Source organism: Phacochoerus africanus, chromosome 7 (assembly GCF_016906955.1).
Source record: "Phacochoerus africanus isolate WHEZ1 chromosome 7, ROS_Pafr_v1, whole genome shotgun sequence".
Classification (NCBI taxonomy): domain Eukaryota; kingdom Metazoa; phylum Chordata; class Mammalia; order Artiodactyla; family Suidae; genus Phacochoerus; species Phacochoerus africanus.
This window is the reverse complement of record NC_062550.1, coordinates 61,763,101-61,780,541: the sequence shown is the minus strand read 5'-3', so window position 1 is coordinate 61,780,541 and position 17,441 is coordinate 61,763,101. Positions and strand designations below refer to the sequence as shown.

At 40.8% G+C, this 17,441-nt stretch overlaps 1 protein-coding gene across 1 annotated transcript in view; it reads right to left on the bottom strand.

Moving 5' to 3' along the window:
- The window catches only part of PLBD1 (phospholipase B domain containing 1), a 70,335-nt gene that overhangs the window by 1,461 nt on the left and 51,433 nt on the right, over positions 1 to 17,441 (bottom strand). Inside the window, exons 7-10 of the mRNA XM_047787501.1 lie at positions 7,803 to 8,003; positions 7,552 to 7,692; positions 2,313 to 2,498; positions 1,565 to 1,671 (exon numbers count right to left, since the gene is read on the bottom strand). Of these exons, the coding sequence (XP_047643457.1) occupies positions 1,565 to 1,671; positions 2,313 to 2,498; positions 7,552 to 7,692; positions 7,803 to 8,003 (635 nt within the window). The remainder of the gene's footprint in view (positions 1 to 1,564; positions 1,672 to 2,312; positions 2,499 to 7,551; positions 7,693 to 7,802; positions 8,004 to 17,441) is intronic.

The following is a 17,441-nucleotide window of genomic DNA, read 5'->3' as shown; positions in this document are numbered from 1 at the left end:
CAAACTATTCTATAGCATCTTCTGTTCAGACCTTAGACTGATAGAAAAAATAACGTGTAGAAGTGGCATTCTTAAGTTTGCAGAGCTTCAGATAGAACAGTTAAGTCCACTTATAACAGATTTCTTCCAGAACTTAGGACTGGAGATGCAAGTGAAAGACACATGCCCAAGCCAAAAGGATCTTTTCACCAGCTAGACAGCTAACTCTTATACCCTTGCACACCCCATGGCATGTGGAAGTGCCTGGGCCAGGGATCAAACCCTGCATCACAAGGAAACACCTGCCAGTAGGTTTATAACAACCAACTCTCTGAGGAAAAGACCCCGATTTGTAGTGTTTGCCCTGATTTCCTTGATGTAAATATCCCACCATTTCAAGCTATCAACATGGTGCCACTGATTTTAACAACTGGTTCTCACAAGCTGAAGCTGGCTTTGCCCCCGCTCCCCCTCCCACCCCCAACTGCAAACTTATTTATAACCTATATTGTGAGGCGCAATACAGCACCTTAACGATTGTAACGTAGTGAAAACCCTTTAGTTTTTTGAGCATCTGGTCCAGTACCCGTTCCTTCAGCTAAATTCAGTAAGTGTTTAATGTGAAATCACACTGTTCTCAATAATAACTTTGGGCCAGTCTGGTAAAACCTTAGACGTTATCACCACCATTATCATGATGATTGTGTAACATTTACAAATAATCCACTAAGTACTATTATATACATTTTACAGATATTAAATGTTTATTCTTCATAACAATGCTATGAGGCAAGTGTTGCTACTTCAATTTTTTTTGTCTTTCTAGGGCTGCACCCATGGCATATGGAGGTTCCCAGGCTAGGGGTCTAATCAGAGCTATAGCTGCGAACCTACACCAGAGCCACAGCAATGCCAGATCCAAGCCACGTCTGTGACCTACACCACAGCTCACGGCAACGCTGGATTCTTTTTTTTTTTTTTTTGTCTTTTTGCTATTTCTTGGGCCGCTCTCGCGGCATATGGAGGTTCCCAGGCTAGGGGTCGAATTGGAGCTGTAGCCGCCAGCCTACGCCAGAGCCACAGCAACGCAGGATCCGAGCCGCGTCTGCGACCTACACCACAGCTCACGGCAACGTGGGATCCTTAACCCACTGAGCAAGGCCAGGGATCGAACCCGCAACCTCATGGTTCCTAGTCGGATTCGTTAACCACTACGCCACGACGGGAACTCCTACGCTGGATTCTTAACCCACTAAGCGAGGCCATGGATCAAACCAGCAACCTCATGGTTCCTAGTCGGATTCTTTTCCGCTGTGCCACAATGGGAACTCCTGTTATTTCAATTTTTCAGAAGAGGAAACAGGAGCATTACAAGATTATGTGATTGACAATTAAGTGCCAGAGCAGGGACTGGAGGTTAGGCAATGAAACCTTCCACCAGAATATCTGAAAAAAGCTGATTCCTGAACTGAGTTTATGTTTAGAGATATTATTGCATTTTATGCCACAAAAACCTCCACAGCTCTGCCTCTGAATAGGTCTAGGTGATGGTGGAGATGAAATTCAAAAACTTATAGCATGTTACCTTGGTGTCATAGCAACCTCCAGGACTTGGGTTAAGTTCGTTCAGGTCCTCACGGCAGCAAATGGTATTGCAGGGGTCACCTTTACTATAAGGCTCCTTCTTGTAATCTAGGGAACAGTGATGGGGAAGAGTGAGTACCAGACATTCTGAGATTCACTTATCCACAGTAAGCTATTTGGACCTAGAAGATCAGAATCCAAATATAGAAGCCGCTCGCCTCCAGCTTGGCCTGGGAAGGGGCAACCACAAGTCTGCTTGGGGATCAGGCTGCTGTCAAGGACCCTGCCCAGTGAAGAGTGGATGGAAGAGAGATAGTAGAGGACAAATGTGCATCACTTTTTTCCCAACAAAATAAATGCAAATTTGGCTTTAATATTGTTCATCAAAAAGAAAGTATTTAGGAATGATTTTTGTTTTAGTATCTGCTTTTGTCCTTGGAAAAAAACTTGTGTTTGGGAGAGCAGGATAAAAAACAAAAAAACCCAAAAACCCCGTATGGGTTATTTCTTCTGTTGTACATACAATTTTTTTCAATTTAAAGAGAATCTGTAGGATCTTCTTCCCTATAGTTTTTATAAAGGAGGACAAAATTCCATTTGTTGAGTATAAAATACGTGTAGTGTCAAAAGAATCCTAAGTACTTAATTCAGTAACTTCTTAAAATTCCTTCTACTACACAGATGATAAACTCTTCCATGGGAAAGAAAAGGAGTTTTCAGGAATGATTCTTGAGAAATGTGCTACATACTGTTATATCGCATGATATATTTCATGGATTCCATATCAGTCACTTTTCCTTGGTCCCGCCGGAAGATTTTGGCTCGGGAAGCCAGAGCGTAAGAGAAGTCCAAACCCAGCTTCTTAACTAACATTGGATAGCCACTCCAGTTGTAGATTTTCTCATGGAAAGGAATGTTGTAAGAGGGCCAGTATCCTGATTTGGAATGGAAGGGAAACGAGGGTGGGGTTGACAGAGGGAGACAGAGAAGAACAGAGAGGAAACAAAAGAAATGTTACTGGTGGTCATTTCTTTCAGCACAACTGTAATTACAAAGTGATATTACATAGAAAATAATGAATATGTGGAGCTGCCATCATGGCTCAGGGGAAACAAATCTGCCTAGCATCCATGAGGATGCGGGTTCGATCCCTGGCCTTGCTCAGTGGGTTAAGGATCTGGCATTGCTATGAGCTGTGGTTTAGGTCTCAGACATGGCTCGGATCCTGCGTTGCTGTGGCTGTGGTGTAGGCCAGCGGCTGTAGCTCCGATTCAACCCCTAGCCTGGGAACCTCCATATGCCACGGGTGCGGTCCTAAAAAGACAAAAACAAAACAAAACAAAAAAACAAGAAAGAAAGAAAGAAAAAATAATGAATATGAACCCTGGCAGTCAAACAGCATTTTAAATTTGTAGGATCATTTATTATCTATTATTTATTATTATTTTATTATTTGTATTTGTTGGTATTTTATTATTTATATATTAAATGCTACATTTAATATTCTATTATCCATATATTATTTATTATTGTTGTTTATTAAATATAATATTACACATTATATTTTAATATTATTATTATTGATTACTCATTATTCCATTGGGGGGAAGAAGGGTATCAGAATTCTTCGGTATTTCCCCAAAAATTCTTTTATTTTTGGTCTTTTTTTTTGTTTTTGTCCTTTTTAGAGCTGTATCTGTGGCATATGGAGGTTCCTAGGCTAGGGGTGTAATCGGAGCTGTAGCCGCTGGCCTACGCCAGAGCCACAGCAATGCGAGATCCAAGCTGCGTCTGTGACCTACACCACAGCTAATGACAACGCTGGATCCTGAACCCACTGAGCAAGGCCAGGGATCAAACCTGAAACCTCATGGTTCCTAGTCAGATTCATTTCCACTGCACCACGACGGGAACTCCTCACTCAAAATTCTTAAAGCAATCTATTAATCAGTTATTAGGCAGTTAACCTCATTTTCCCGCTTTAGCAGGGAGAGGGAAAGGGAAGGCTCATAAGTAGGGGGATTGGAGGTGATCTTTAAGGTTCCAGTTGTCTTTTAACTCCTCTGACGCTAAACGTTCATAAAGGTTCAGCTTCATTCAGAGCTTCATAGTGTGCCAAGGCCGCAAGACCCCAGGTATCAAACATGTGACAGAGCTCTAATAAAATCAACATTTCAGGAACATCTCAGATATCCGTGGCCTGGCACACATTGCCTACAGGATGGTCAGTCAACACAGACCACTTTCAGCATTCAGGGATTAATTCCCATTTTCATATTCTCTTAGCCCTAGTCTGCCTTGCTCCCCTCTGAGTGTTTTATATGATCCCCTACTCACGGGGTGAAATTGTTAGGACAAAACAAATGACAAGACATTCAACCTTGCTGATTCCAGGGCACAGAGCCAGCATCAGGGAGTAGTGAGATAAAGACAATGTTGGAAGTACAGGCTGAAAAATCACATTTATTCCTGTAATATACATCTTGGTTATACAGCTTTGGGAGTTAGACTGCCTGGATCTTAAGCCTAATAACATACTGTTATTAGGTATGTGACCTTAGACAAACTATTTAACTTCTCTGTGCCTCAGTCACCTCATCTGTAAAATGTGAACAATGACAGTACTTACCTTAGAAGGATGATTGTGAGAATCAAATGAGTTCAAGCAGATGGGGTAGCTTACAACAGTATCTGCTACTTGGTATGCGCTAGATGAATATTAACTATTATAATTAGAGTTCTCTGTGCAAAAAGCTCAGATGAACAAAAAAAAATGGCTGCTTTATCTTCACATTTTCATAAAGCTTTATGACTAAAAATGCATTTAAAACAGAGTATCTTGGAGTTCCTGCCATCAAGCAACAGGATCTGTGGTGTCTCTGCAGGACACAGGTTCGATCCCCAGCTGGCACAGTGGGTTAAAGGAGCCAGTATTACTGCAGCTGTGACATAGGTTACAACTGTGGCTTATACCTGACCTGACCAGGGAACTCCATATGCCATGGGCGGCCAGAAAAGGAAAAAACAAAAAACAGAGTATCTTGTACAATATCACAAGAACCTGGTGATGTCCAGCTATTACCATCCCTCCTTCTAAAGGAGGAAACAGAGGTTCAGAGATGTCGAATGCCTTCCCTCTGACTAAAAGCTCTTGGGGCTTCTGTCAACATACCACAGCTGCTTCCGCATACTTGGAGGTTTGAACGACTCTTTCTTTAAATGACTATATGATATTGCTTAATTATGCGGGCAGGTCCCATGTTTCTTTCTGAGCCTTTCTTGCCTTATAGTAAGATGAGAATACTACTACTTCTCTGTGGAAATATGTTATAAAGACCAAACTAAAGAACATAAGTAAAAGGTATGTCAAGTATATAGTAAACACTCAGTGAATTTAACTCTCTGTTCTTCCTGCCTCGGGAAAAGAAGAAAAAAGAAAAAAGTTACAGACAGGTCAGCACCAGCTTTTTCAGCCCTGGGGGTAGATTTCTTGATGGGATCTAGGGATGGGATTGCAAAGAACCTGAATCTACCTTTGTATAATCAGCAGCAGTCCAAAGGAGAAAAGGTAACCATCCCACTTTAACAAGCATCTCCCTCCTGAGGCTTGTAATTATCATCAGGCTCTTAAGAGCTGTGTGGATCAGGCTTCAAAGTCAGACAGCTAGGTTCTCAGTTTTGAGTTGCCCGGCTAACCAAGTAACTGCCTAATGATGGGAATTTCCAGGTGGATTTTCCAATAAGAAAATGTTGATCCACTACTTGGTACATTTAATCTGCTTGGCAATTAAATTTTTCCACCTTAAGTCATCCTGTTTTTTTGCGGTTCTTAAAATTTTTGTTTTGTTTTGTTTTTTGTCCTTTTAGGGCCGCATCTAGGGCATATGGAAGTTCCCAGGCTAGGGGTCTAATCGGAGCTGTTGCTGCTGGCCTACGCCACAGCCACAGCAACACCAGATCTGAGCCACATCTGCGACCTACACCACAGCTCACGGCAACGCCGGATCCTTAACCCACTGAGCAAGGCCAGGGACTGAACCCACAACCTCATGGTTCCTAGTTGGATTCATTTCCACCTCGCCGCAGTGGGAACTCCACCTCATCCTGTTTTATGCACATTATGTGCATTTAGGTGGTGTGAGGCACCTGGAATGAGATGGCTCTCTCTGAGTGTTGTAACAAAAGCGATTTGAGAACCTGGGAAGCTGAGGACCAGGCCCTGATCCCCAGGATCCACACCTTTTCTTGGTTCTGTTCCTTCTCATCCATCGAATGATCGATTTCAATAGTTTTCCTAATTAGTCTCCCGGATTCTCTCAGCCTTCCAGTCTGTTCTTCCTTTTCAAAGACTCCAGTTTTCTAAAGGGTAAAGGCTAAACTGCACAGCAGGATACACAAGGCTGATGTTTTCCCCTCACAGACTTCCCTCTAGCTCTCTTGAGCGAACGGTTTCTCCATCATACCACGGTCTTCATGCCTCTATTTGTTTGACCTTGTCCCCTAGTCAAAATCCTGGACTCCTTTCTAGCCTTTAAACCACCATCCAGACGTCATCTTCTCTTTCATTTATTCTACAGAGGACTTCTTGTGTGTGCTAAGCACTACGTACCAGGCAAAATACTGGGACTTGCTGTGTGTTGGCAATGTGCTCAAGGACTTGTAAGAATCACCCCAATTAATTATCATGACAGCCCTGTGCAATCGCAAAGGCCCACACTCCCACATCCCCAAACCCATGGGGGCCACATGTGTTTCAGAATTCAGGGTTTTCCAGATTTGAGGACAGCAATAGAGTGTGTCATTTGCATTCGATATTACAGTCTCTGTGGAGAGCACCTTCTCATCAAATATATTGATAACTTGGGAGTTCTCATTGTGGCTCAGTGGGTTAAGAACCTGACATAGTGTCCATGAGGATGCGGGTTCGATCCCTGGCCTTGCTCAGTGGCTTATGCGTTTGGGGTCACCACAGCATAGGTGGCAGATGCAGTTCAGATTTGGCGTTGCCATGGCTGTGGTGTAGGCCAGTAGCTACAGCTCCAATTTGACCCCTAGCCTGGGAACTTCCATATACCACAGGAGCCACCATAAAAAAAGATATTGATAACTGTAGCCTGATGTATAAAATAGTCAGTTTAGAGCAGAGGAAATAAATAGAGGCTATAAATAGTTCAAGTTAGTTTTTGCTACCAAACAAGTTCAGATCAGGTCATATTTTGCTACCACAAGTGAACTAGGACAAAAAGCAAACAAACAACTTTAAGTTTTAGAGTTTTGAGCTTTCCAGATTACAAATAAGTGAGCGGGGACCTGTACCATTACTGTTGTGTTTTTCAGATGAAGAAAGTGAGACTTGGAGAGAGTAGGTAAGATTTTGAGGAACAGATGGGTAGATCACAGCAGTGGAACGTGGGCTTCCAGTGTGTGGGCTGCATTCCTGGCCTCCAGAACTGCCTTCTTTGATCCCTTTCACTAACAGAGGTGCCTTCTTTAGGTTCCCCCTTGAGCTTGCTACACCGCAGTTCATCACTGCTCTTTCCTTTGGGGGTTTTAATAGCTGCTTTATGTGCCTTGCTTCCCTACCAGACAGTGCGATCCTGAATCTTGGGGATGGTACCTCCATGCTTTTCCCATCCCTGGGCCAGTGGAGCACTCCCATAAATATTTGCTGAATTGAACGAAAGTTTTTCTTGGGAACCCAGGAGAAAAGGTAAATATTGGATGCAGGAGTAGTCATAGGATCGTGAATACCTGGCTTTGTCCCCATCCACACAAGTCCACTACCACATTAGAGTTTGAGGTACAGGTTTTACATGTTGTGCTGAACCCAGTCCTTCTTCCGTATGTGACGAGCAATGGGGGAACCCATCCTTCCTTCTCCACCATACACTCCCCACATGGTCCATTCACACACCACAGGTTACCCACCAGATACGCACACACACACATACTCATCAGATTTCCAGACTTGTAGCATAAAGAAAGTACCTCTCTTCAGAACATCAGTTTGTTCAGAGTATTCCACATATGTAGGAATTTGCTCCACAATGTACAGAGTGCCTTTGCCAAGGTCATAGTTCAGATTTACCTTCTTCAGGTCCAGGACCATGTATTGATTGTTATAGGTGCCTGAAATATCAGGAGACATGAAGCCAGGGCATGACTATGGTGGCTTTACTGGTTAACTCAAAATCTAAACAGACTTACCTGCCTAAAAGTTATTCTGCAGGGCCACTTACCAGAGTTGTATTTTGAAAAGACCTCCGCCCACTGCTTGCCGCCACTTGCCATCATATTGGCCACTCGGACTCTTTGCCAGGCTAGGAGAGACTGGGGTACCACCTGTTTCATTAGGGTTTTATTATACACACTGTTTGTGGTCTGCAGCAATACCAAACCACTGCCAAGAAGGTAAAAGTCATCCAGAGACTCCAAAAATCCTACAGGAAACACAAAGATACAGACCTCGTTATACACAGACACAAAATACTAACCATCACTGTTAGCACAGAGCTTTACCTACACAATGCATTTGGCAGAACAGCCATTCTTATCCTCTCCCGGGTTTGGTCCACCTCTGTGGCAGTTATTCAAATCCATCACTGGGTTCTCCACCGAAAAATTTTGATTTTATAATTTAGGATGAGAAAAATATATTGAATTAGGACTGGTCCAGGTTCCCCAAATGATGAACAGAAGTAGATCCTCACTAGGATTTTGCAGGAGAACTTTCAATTAGGGAGGGATATTAACAGGCTTCATTGTTTAGGAAGAATACAGATGCCTGCTTTCTTTTCTTTCTCCTTTTCTGTATTTAACAAAGTTTATGTAATGAGTCTATATAAATTTTACAAAGGAAAAAATATCTACACTCTTTTTTTTTTTTTTTGACTTTTTTCCATTTCTTGGGCTGTTCCTGTGGCATATGGAGGTTCCCAGTCTAGGGGTTGAATTGGAGATGTAGCCGCTGGCCTACACCAGAGCCACAGCAACTCGGGATCTGAGCCACATCTGCAACCTACACCACAGCTCACAGCAATGCCAGATCCTTAACCCACGGAGCAAGGCCAGGGACTGAACCCACAACCTCATGGTTCCTAGTCAGATTCGTTAACCACTGAGCCATGACAGGAACTCCAATATCTACACTCACAAAAGTGAAAATGGTTTTGCAACTAGGATATTGACACTCTGGGTCAATGCCTTTTACAAATGTTGGAGGCAACACAGGAAAAATCAGTGGAGCAATAGGTCTTCCTTAAAAGCCTATTTCGTGCTTCTTTATTGTGATGAGTGTGGTAGGGATCAAAGTCTATCAGTCACAGCTGAAGCAATGAGAGAGGCCATATTTCCTCAGTAATTAACAGTGATGGATGGACTGGTGGTTCCAAATTAACATCAGAGAAGAGCCCAGGGAGTGTTACGAGGAATCACTCTTCCTTTGAGCTCCTCTGGGGCTTTGCAAAGTCCCACCATTTTTTTACCCCTTTACCATTTTTGCCACATCTAATTACTGCATGCCCTATGTGTTGCTTAACATTTTTCCTTAAATTAACTTTTAAAACTTGAAATACATAGCCTTATCATATAAAATAACATCCAAGGAACTGTGGGTTTAATATTTTTGGGGTTTTCTCCCCATAACCAATCCATTTAAGCAAATACATTTCTACTAATGTGCAAGAAAAAACAAAAAACAAACCAAAAAAAACACTGGTTCAAAAACTACCAAATATCACTTCACCAGAAGTACACAAGCCACGCATGGGGCAACACCAATGCAGTTTGAGGAGGAGGCTCAGAGAGGAGATGGGCTCTATCTGGGATCACACAGCCAGCTCCTGGGCCTAGAATGCAGGCCCTTGGTCCAGTCCAGGGCTCTGGCACTAAGTTGAACACCTATGCTCAGCCTCCCTGGAGCTCTCTCTTCCAGCTTAACGCAGGCTGGAGGAGGAGAGCTTCATGGAGGAAGCAGATCTGGAACTGAGTTTTGAGTAAGTGTTGAGCAAGTAGAGAGCAGGGAGCATTACAGGTGGGAACATGAACACCAATGAAGGTGCACAGCAGGGGTAGATGTTCCCTAGGAGATTGGATGTTTTCATTCATTCATTCATTCACTCAACAAACAAGCTACTGTACATTTACTCTGGTCCTGATAGGAATAGGTGGGATGGGGTCAAATAATGGGATCACCTAAGACTTCAGAGCATATGCCGAGAGTCAGAGACCTGCATTTCAGTCCCTGCATTGCCACCAACAAATATGGCACTTCCCATTTTGTCTCTCTGTTCCTTGTTCCCTTTTTCTGACAACCTGGGACTAAGTGATGGCATTCACCTCCAGTGGTCTAGTTTAATTCCTGGAAATTTTTGAGTAGGAAAGTTACATAATGAGAGCAATGTACAACTAATTCACAATGAGCCTCCACAAGTCTGTCATTAGCCCATACGGAGACTTGTATAAATGACAGAAGGATGCACACTCCGGGTGGTACAAAGCTTTATGAGGGCATAGCATGCTTCAGTGAAATTTTAATGGGCAACTCCTCTGGGAAGATATAGCCTAGACATAGGATGCATGATTGACATGCAAAGTAGGAGATGATTTTCCATGATTATTCATTCACCTCTTGGTCTGGGGTCATTTTATGGTGTTTGAACTGTACAACTACACTTTGTGGGCTTGAGCAAGCTTTCTGGTAGAAAATCTCCACAGGATGACATGCTGGATTTCTGGCATGTTAAATAAACTAGCTAATTCACTCCTTACCGTAGTAGCCTCTATGGACACAAGAGGGCAGGCGTTCTTTAACATGTGTAAGTGACCAATGCTAACATGAAAGGATCGTCTTTCAAGAGCAAGACTGCTTATTGAAGATGAAAAAACAAAGGCCACCCAGAGTTCTGCAACAAAGAAAATCAACTGTTTTACCAAAAAACAAAAAACAAACAAACAAAAAAAAAAACCCTTTAGTCAAGGAGTTTAATTCTATAGTTTAGGGTTTAAAATTTAAAAAGGAAAAGGTCCAGAGAGGGAACAAAATCCTGAAACACTGCATTGTAAGAAAAACAAATGTGCTTTGACTATGCTTTGGAAGGCACACCATTGCAGATCAGGACAAGGTGAAACACTCTAGGATGAAAGCCAGCCAGCAAATAATATTTCATAGTAAGCTTCTTGCTAAATTAATTGAGAAATAAAAGGGAGCCCTTACAGTTAATAAATTATATTTCAAGACTTAAAAAATAACACCTGAATCATAAAAATTAACAATAACCATTATCCTCTGATGTCATTTAGATCTATTGCTTAGTACAACCCAGAAAAGTGTACCCTTTTACTCTATCAAGTGTATTTAAAAATGTGCCCATTTGGAAGAGTGATGTCAGCATCATGGGGTGTGAGATGCTCTCTTTGTTTCTGCCTTTCAATATACAATCAGTACAACATCCATAACTCAACAATGGTGCCTCTGCCCAACACACCAGGATGCTGGAGAATTCCACATATCTGTTATCTAAGGTAGGCGCACTAGAGCACAAAGAGGAGACTGAAGCAGGGGTACAGTGGAGGCGGTGCCTGCAATCCTGGACCCTGGCCACACCCAAGAGAATCCAGTAACAGCGGGGGAGGTGGCACACAGAACTCTGGTGGCCTGGTACCTGCAGCCATAGGGAAGTGGACAGCAGCAGCAGCAGGCCTCTAGCTAAAGGGGGACCATGACCCAGCAACCCCCTTCTCCACTGCCAGCAGCAGCAACATTCACAAAACTGACTACCCCAGTCACAGCAGAGACATCTGCAACCCTGGCTCCCCTTCCTCTCTCTCCCTCCCCATGTAACAGCAGAGCCTGCCACCCCAGAGACTCTGGACACAGGTGAGGCACTTGCTATCTCAGTGACCCAGGTGGGTCAGCAACAAGGCACCAACAACCCTAGAGACACAAAGAGCAACACCTTTAACAGAGATAGTGAAGGGTGAAATGTGCCTGCTTTTGAAAATAACCAGCAGCAGCTCAGGCAGGAGAAACAAACAAAACCCCCCAAAAGTATGCTATAGCGCCACCTACTGGAAAACAAAAGACATCTAATTACTAACATGTTGAATCATCAACATGGGGAAAAAAAAAAAAAAAGGCTCCACCTGAAGGAGAAATATGTTCATCACTTCAAATCCACTGGCAGAGGCGCACTCATCAAGCACCATGATGAATCATGATAACACAGTGACACAAAAAGAAAATGACAATCATCCAGAAACCAAACTTAAAGTCATGGAACACTGTGATCTAACGTAGAGAATTCAAAATAGCTGTCATTAAGATACTCAATGAGCTATAAGGAAAACTTAGAAAGACAGTTCAATGAGCTCAGGAATAAAATTAATGAACAGAAGAACTACTTTAACAAAGACACTGAAATTTGAAAAAAAAAAAAAAAAAGAAATTCTGGAGCTGAAGAACCCAATAATTGAGATGAAGAATGCATTAGAGTACAACTACTATGGAAAACAGTATGTAAGTAACTTAGAACACTATACATAGAACTACCATATGACCCAGCAATCCCACTCTTGGGTATATATCAGGACAAAACTTTCCTTGAAAAAGACACATGCACCTGCATATTCATTGCAGCAATATTCACAATAGCCAAGACATGGAAACAACATAAATGTCCATAGACAGATGATTGGATTAAGAAGATATGGTCTATATACACAATGAAATACTACTCAGCCATAAAAAAGAACAAAATAATGCCATTTGCAGTAACATGGATGGAATTAGAGACTCTCATACTGAGTGAAAAAAGTTAGAAAGAGAAAGACAAAAACCATGATATCATTTATATCTGGAATCTGATATATGGCACAAACGAAACTTTCTACAGGAAAAAAAAAAGCATGGACATGGACAACAGACTTGTGGTTGCCAAGAGGGAGGGGGAGGGAGTGGGATGGATTGGGAATTTGGGGTTAATAGATGCAAACTGTTGCCTTTGGAATGGAAAAAAAAAGAAAGAAAGAAAAAAATGCATTAGAGGAGCTCCCTGCTGTGTGGTGCAGCAGGTTAAGGATCTGGCATTGTCTCTGCAGTGGCTTGGGTTGCTGCTGAAGTGTGGGTTTGATCCCTGGCCTGGGAAATTCCACAGGCCAGGGATGAGGCCAGAAAAAAAAAATAATGCATTAGAAAGCATATCATATGGAAGAGAGAATTAGTGACCTTGAAGATGGAAATCTAGAAATGATACAAGTAGAGGAGGAGAGTGAATTAAGATCTAAAAAAATAAAGTATACAGAACTATCTGACTCTATTAGGAAAGGCATAACATTAGGGGAATGGGTATCCCAGAAGGAGAGGGGAGGGTGAAGGATGCAGAGAGTTTATTTAAATAAATAATAGCTGAGAAGTTCCCAAACTTGGAGAAGGAACTGGATGTATAAGTGCACAAAGCTAAGAGAACTTATAGTCATCTCAATACAGAAAGACCTTCTTTGAGGCACTTTATATTAAAACTGTCAAAAGTCAACAACAAAACAGATTTTTTTTTTGGGTCATGCCCATGGCATGTAGAAATTCCTGGGCCAGGAATCAAACCCTCACCACAGCTGTAACCAGCACCAGAGCAGTGACAACACTGGATCCTTAACCCACTGTGCCACCAGGGAACTCCCAAAGAAAGAATTTTAAAGGCAGCCAGAGACAAAAGGACAGTAACCTACAAAAGGATCTGCATCTGGCTATCAGTAGATTTCTCATCTGATGCCAGGAGAGACTGGAATGACATATTCAAAATATTGAAAGGTAAAAACTGTCACCCAAAAGTATTCTATCTAGCAAAGTTACCATTCAGATATGGAGAAATAAAGACTTTCCCAGACAAACAAAAGCTGAGGGAGTTCACCAACAGTAGACCTGCCTTACAAGAAATGTTGGAAGAAGCTCTTTCATCTGAAATGAAAAGGCAAAATACACAAAACTTTGGGTAAGGTGGTAAATGGACAGAAAGAATTTAAAAATTGCAACTAGATATCATAATAAGTTGATAAAAACTTAAAGCATAAAGATTAAAGGGAAAAAAGCAGTAAAAATAGCTATACCTGCTTCAATTTGACAGCAAACTCACAACACAAAAAGGGATAATTTGAGACAATAAAAATATAAAAGGGGAAGAGGAAAATGATGAAGCCCATATAGGCAAATGAAGATAAGATGCTATCAGCAGAAAAAGAACAATCTTAACCATGATAAGTTTTATTTGAATCTCATTGCAATCACAAAACAAATCTAGAGCAGAGGTATGAAGAAAAAATAGGAAACTCAGAAAAAAGTCAGGAAAAACATCATCCTGATAAGCAGGCAGAAACACAGGAAAAAGAAATAGTGGAGATATAGAGCAACCAGAAAATAAAAGATAAAATGGCAGTACTAAGTCCTTATCTATCAATGGTCCCCTAAATGTGAATGGATTGAATTTACCAATCAAAAGACAAAGACCAGCTGGATGGATTAAAAAATAAGACCCAACTATATATGCTGCCTCCAGCAAACTCATCTCAGTTGTAAAAAGAAACATAGTCTCAAAGTGAAGGAATGGAAGCTGATAGTTCAAGCAAATGACAGCCAAAAGAAAGTAGGTGTAGTCATATTCCTACGGGAAAAAATAGACTTCAAGCCAAAAAACTGTGACAAGAGATAAAGATGGACATTAAATAATAGTAAAGAGGACAATTCAAGAAGACATAACAATTATTAATATATGTTCACCTAACACAGGAACACCAAAATATATAAAGCACTTATTAACATACCTAAAGGCAGACAATAAAATAGTAAATGGATAAGGTTTTTTTGGCCACACCCATGGCAATGCATAAGTTCCCAGATCAGGGACTGAACCCAAGCCAAAGCTGTAACGCAAGCCACAGCAGTGACAACACCAAGGTCCTTAACTGCAAGGCTACCAGGGAACTCCTATGGTAGGTGATTTTAACACCTCTGCTTACATACAATGGAGAAAGTATAGTCTCTTCAACAAATGGGTATTGGGAAAACTGGACAACCACATGCAAAAGAATGAAGCTAGGCCACTATTTACATTATATGCAAAATTCAACTCAAAATGCATTAAAGACTTGAATGTAAGACCTGAAACCATAAAACTCCTAGAAGAAAACATAGACAAGATGCTCTTTGATACTTGTGTTAGCAATATCTTTCTGGATATGTCTCCTCAGTCAGGATAAACAAAAGCAAGACTAAACAAATGGGACTACATTAAACTAAAAAGTGTCTTCATAGGAAAGGAAGCCATTAACAAAGTGAAAACATACCTACCAAATAAAGAAACATATTTGCAATCATGTATCCAATAATTGGCTAACATCCAAAATACATAGAGAATTCATACAACTAAACAACAAAAAAGCAAGCAACCCAATTTTAAAATGAGCAGAAAAGCTAAATAGACATCTTTCCAAAGAAGGTCAGCTGGTCAACAAGCACATGAAAAGATATTCAACATTAATAGTTATTAGGGAAATGCAAATCAAAACCACAATGAGCTATCACCTCATGCCTGTTAGAATAGCTATAACAGAATAGCTATAAACAGGTAGAAATAAGTGATGGAGAGAATGCGGAGAAAAGGGAACCACCATACACTGTTGGTAGGAATGTAAAGTGGTATAGTTGCCATGAAAAACAATATCGAAGTTCCTCAAAAAATTTAGAACTACCACATCATCCAGCTGTTCCACTTCTGGGTATTTATCCAAAGAGTACAAAAACACTAATTTGAAAAAGATATATGAACTCCTATGTTCATTGCAGCATTCTTTACAATAGCTAAGATACAGAAACAACCTAAGTACCCACAGACACAGAATGGATAAAGAAGATATTGGGGGGGGCGGGTATTTGTATATGTGTGTGTCTGTGAGGCATATATATAATGAAATACTACTAAGTCACAAAAGATGGAATCTTGTCATTTGTGACACTTAGGATGGAACTTGAGGGTATTATGCTAAGTGAAGTAAGTCAGATGGAGAAAAATAAATACCGTTATGATTTCACTTCTATGTGGAATATAAAAATGAATGCAAAATAAGTGAACAGACCAAACCAAACAAAAACAAACACGGTGAGCAGAAGGGAAGGATGGCAGGAGGAAGGTAAAATGGGTAAAGAGGATCAACTTTATGGTGACGAATGGAAGTTAAACCTTTGGTAGTGAGCACGATGTAGCATATATGGAGTTTGAAATATAATATTTATGTGCACATAAAACTTACATAATGTTATAAGCCATTAAAAAATAAATTTTTAAATATGCTCATTTGCACATCTCATGCATTAGCTGCTCCAAAGCTCCCAAGACCAAACACATTCCTTCCTTCCAAAAGAGTAGAATCACTTTTGACCAAAGACAATAAATAACATAATAATCCTCCAGGTGATTATTTTGTCTACTCTTCAATGGACTTGGTCTTCCTAGCTTTAGAATGGCATTCATTTACTTCTCTTCCTGCCAAGATCCTAACTGGTACCAATCATTAGACATTCAGGCACATAAAGTGCATGCTGGAGTTTGAGTATCTTGCAATGGTCCAAATAAAACAATTAGTAAGCCTCTTAAAGATTATATAAAGTAAATATGAAGAAGGTCGCTTTACATTTAATCCACGTTCTGTTTAATTATCAAAATTAAGTTTGTTTTTCTTCAATAATAAATTATCTTATTTACTTTATATTATTAATTTGTTGACTGTTTCCTTTTCTATTTACCCATAGCATACAAGTTCCACCAGGGCAGGAACTTCTTCTGTCTTGTTCACTCCAGCACCGAGAAAAGGATTTGACACGTAGGAGGAAGAAAGAGAAGACGGTGACACTGATGAACTAACATTTTCTGTGTTCCTACCACATACCAGAAACCCTGCTTTTAGAAAGATGGATACCACCCTCTGATCTTCACACAAAGAGCACTTAGATGGACTATTTTTTTTAAATTAGCTATTTAAAGCTAATAAACAGCATGGTCAGGAATAAATCTAGGACTGAATTTCTACACATGCCTTTTCCACTATAACATATGCCTGACAAATGGGAGGGGAAAAGAATGTAGTCATGCAAATGGCGACAACACTGAGACACACCATCAAACACACATTCGAAGCCATTAGGAAGAAAGTGAGTCATGGCTTCCTTAGCTAGGTGGGGAAAGATGACTGACAGGTGTGGACTGGCAGAAGTCATCAGTATCCCAGGATGGTGCCAAAGAGGAATACAAAACAAAGGAGAGGAACTTAGGAAAGCACAAATGAAATGTTACAAAATCAGGCTACAGTTCTTTGGAATAGGCACCCTAGTTATACTTTTATTTTTTTTTCCCCTCCTTTGGCTCTACTTAAAGGCAGAAGAGTTGAATCTTGGCATGTGTTAAATCACAGATTGTTTGTATATATTTCAGCGTTATGATCAAAATATCTAAGATAAAAGAGGTAAAATGAATAAAATTACACATTAAATATGTTTACAATTACACAGACAATTTAATAACCCGTGAAAGTCATAACGTAATGGATTATGAAGGAGACTTTACTACATTTTCTTAGGGCTTTGAGAGTATTCTTTTATCTTTCTGTGCACTTACTTTCAAGTATTTGAACTTCAAACATCAAAAGGCTGAGCAAAGTCATGGCTACACAGATCAGGAGCCGCCAGAGTCTAAAAAGATGGGCTTGGACCCAATATGTTGGCATCACCTATGGTGTTTATTACAAATGCACCCGCCCACATGCATTGAATAAGCGTTCCTATGGGTGGCACTTTGGAATCTGCATTTTTTGCAAACTCTACAGGAAACGTTAAG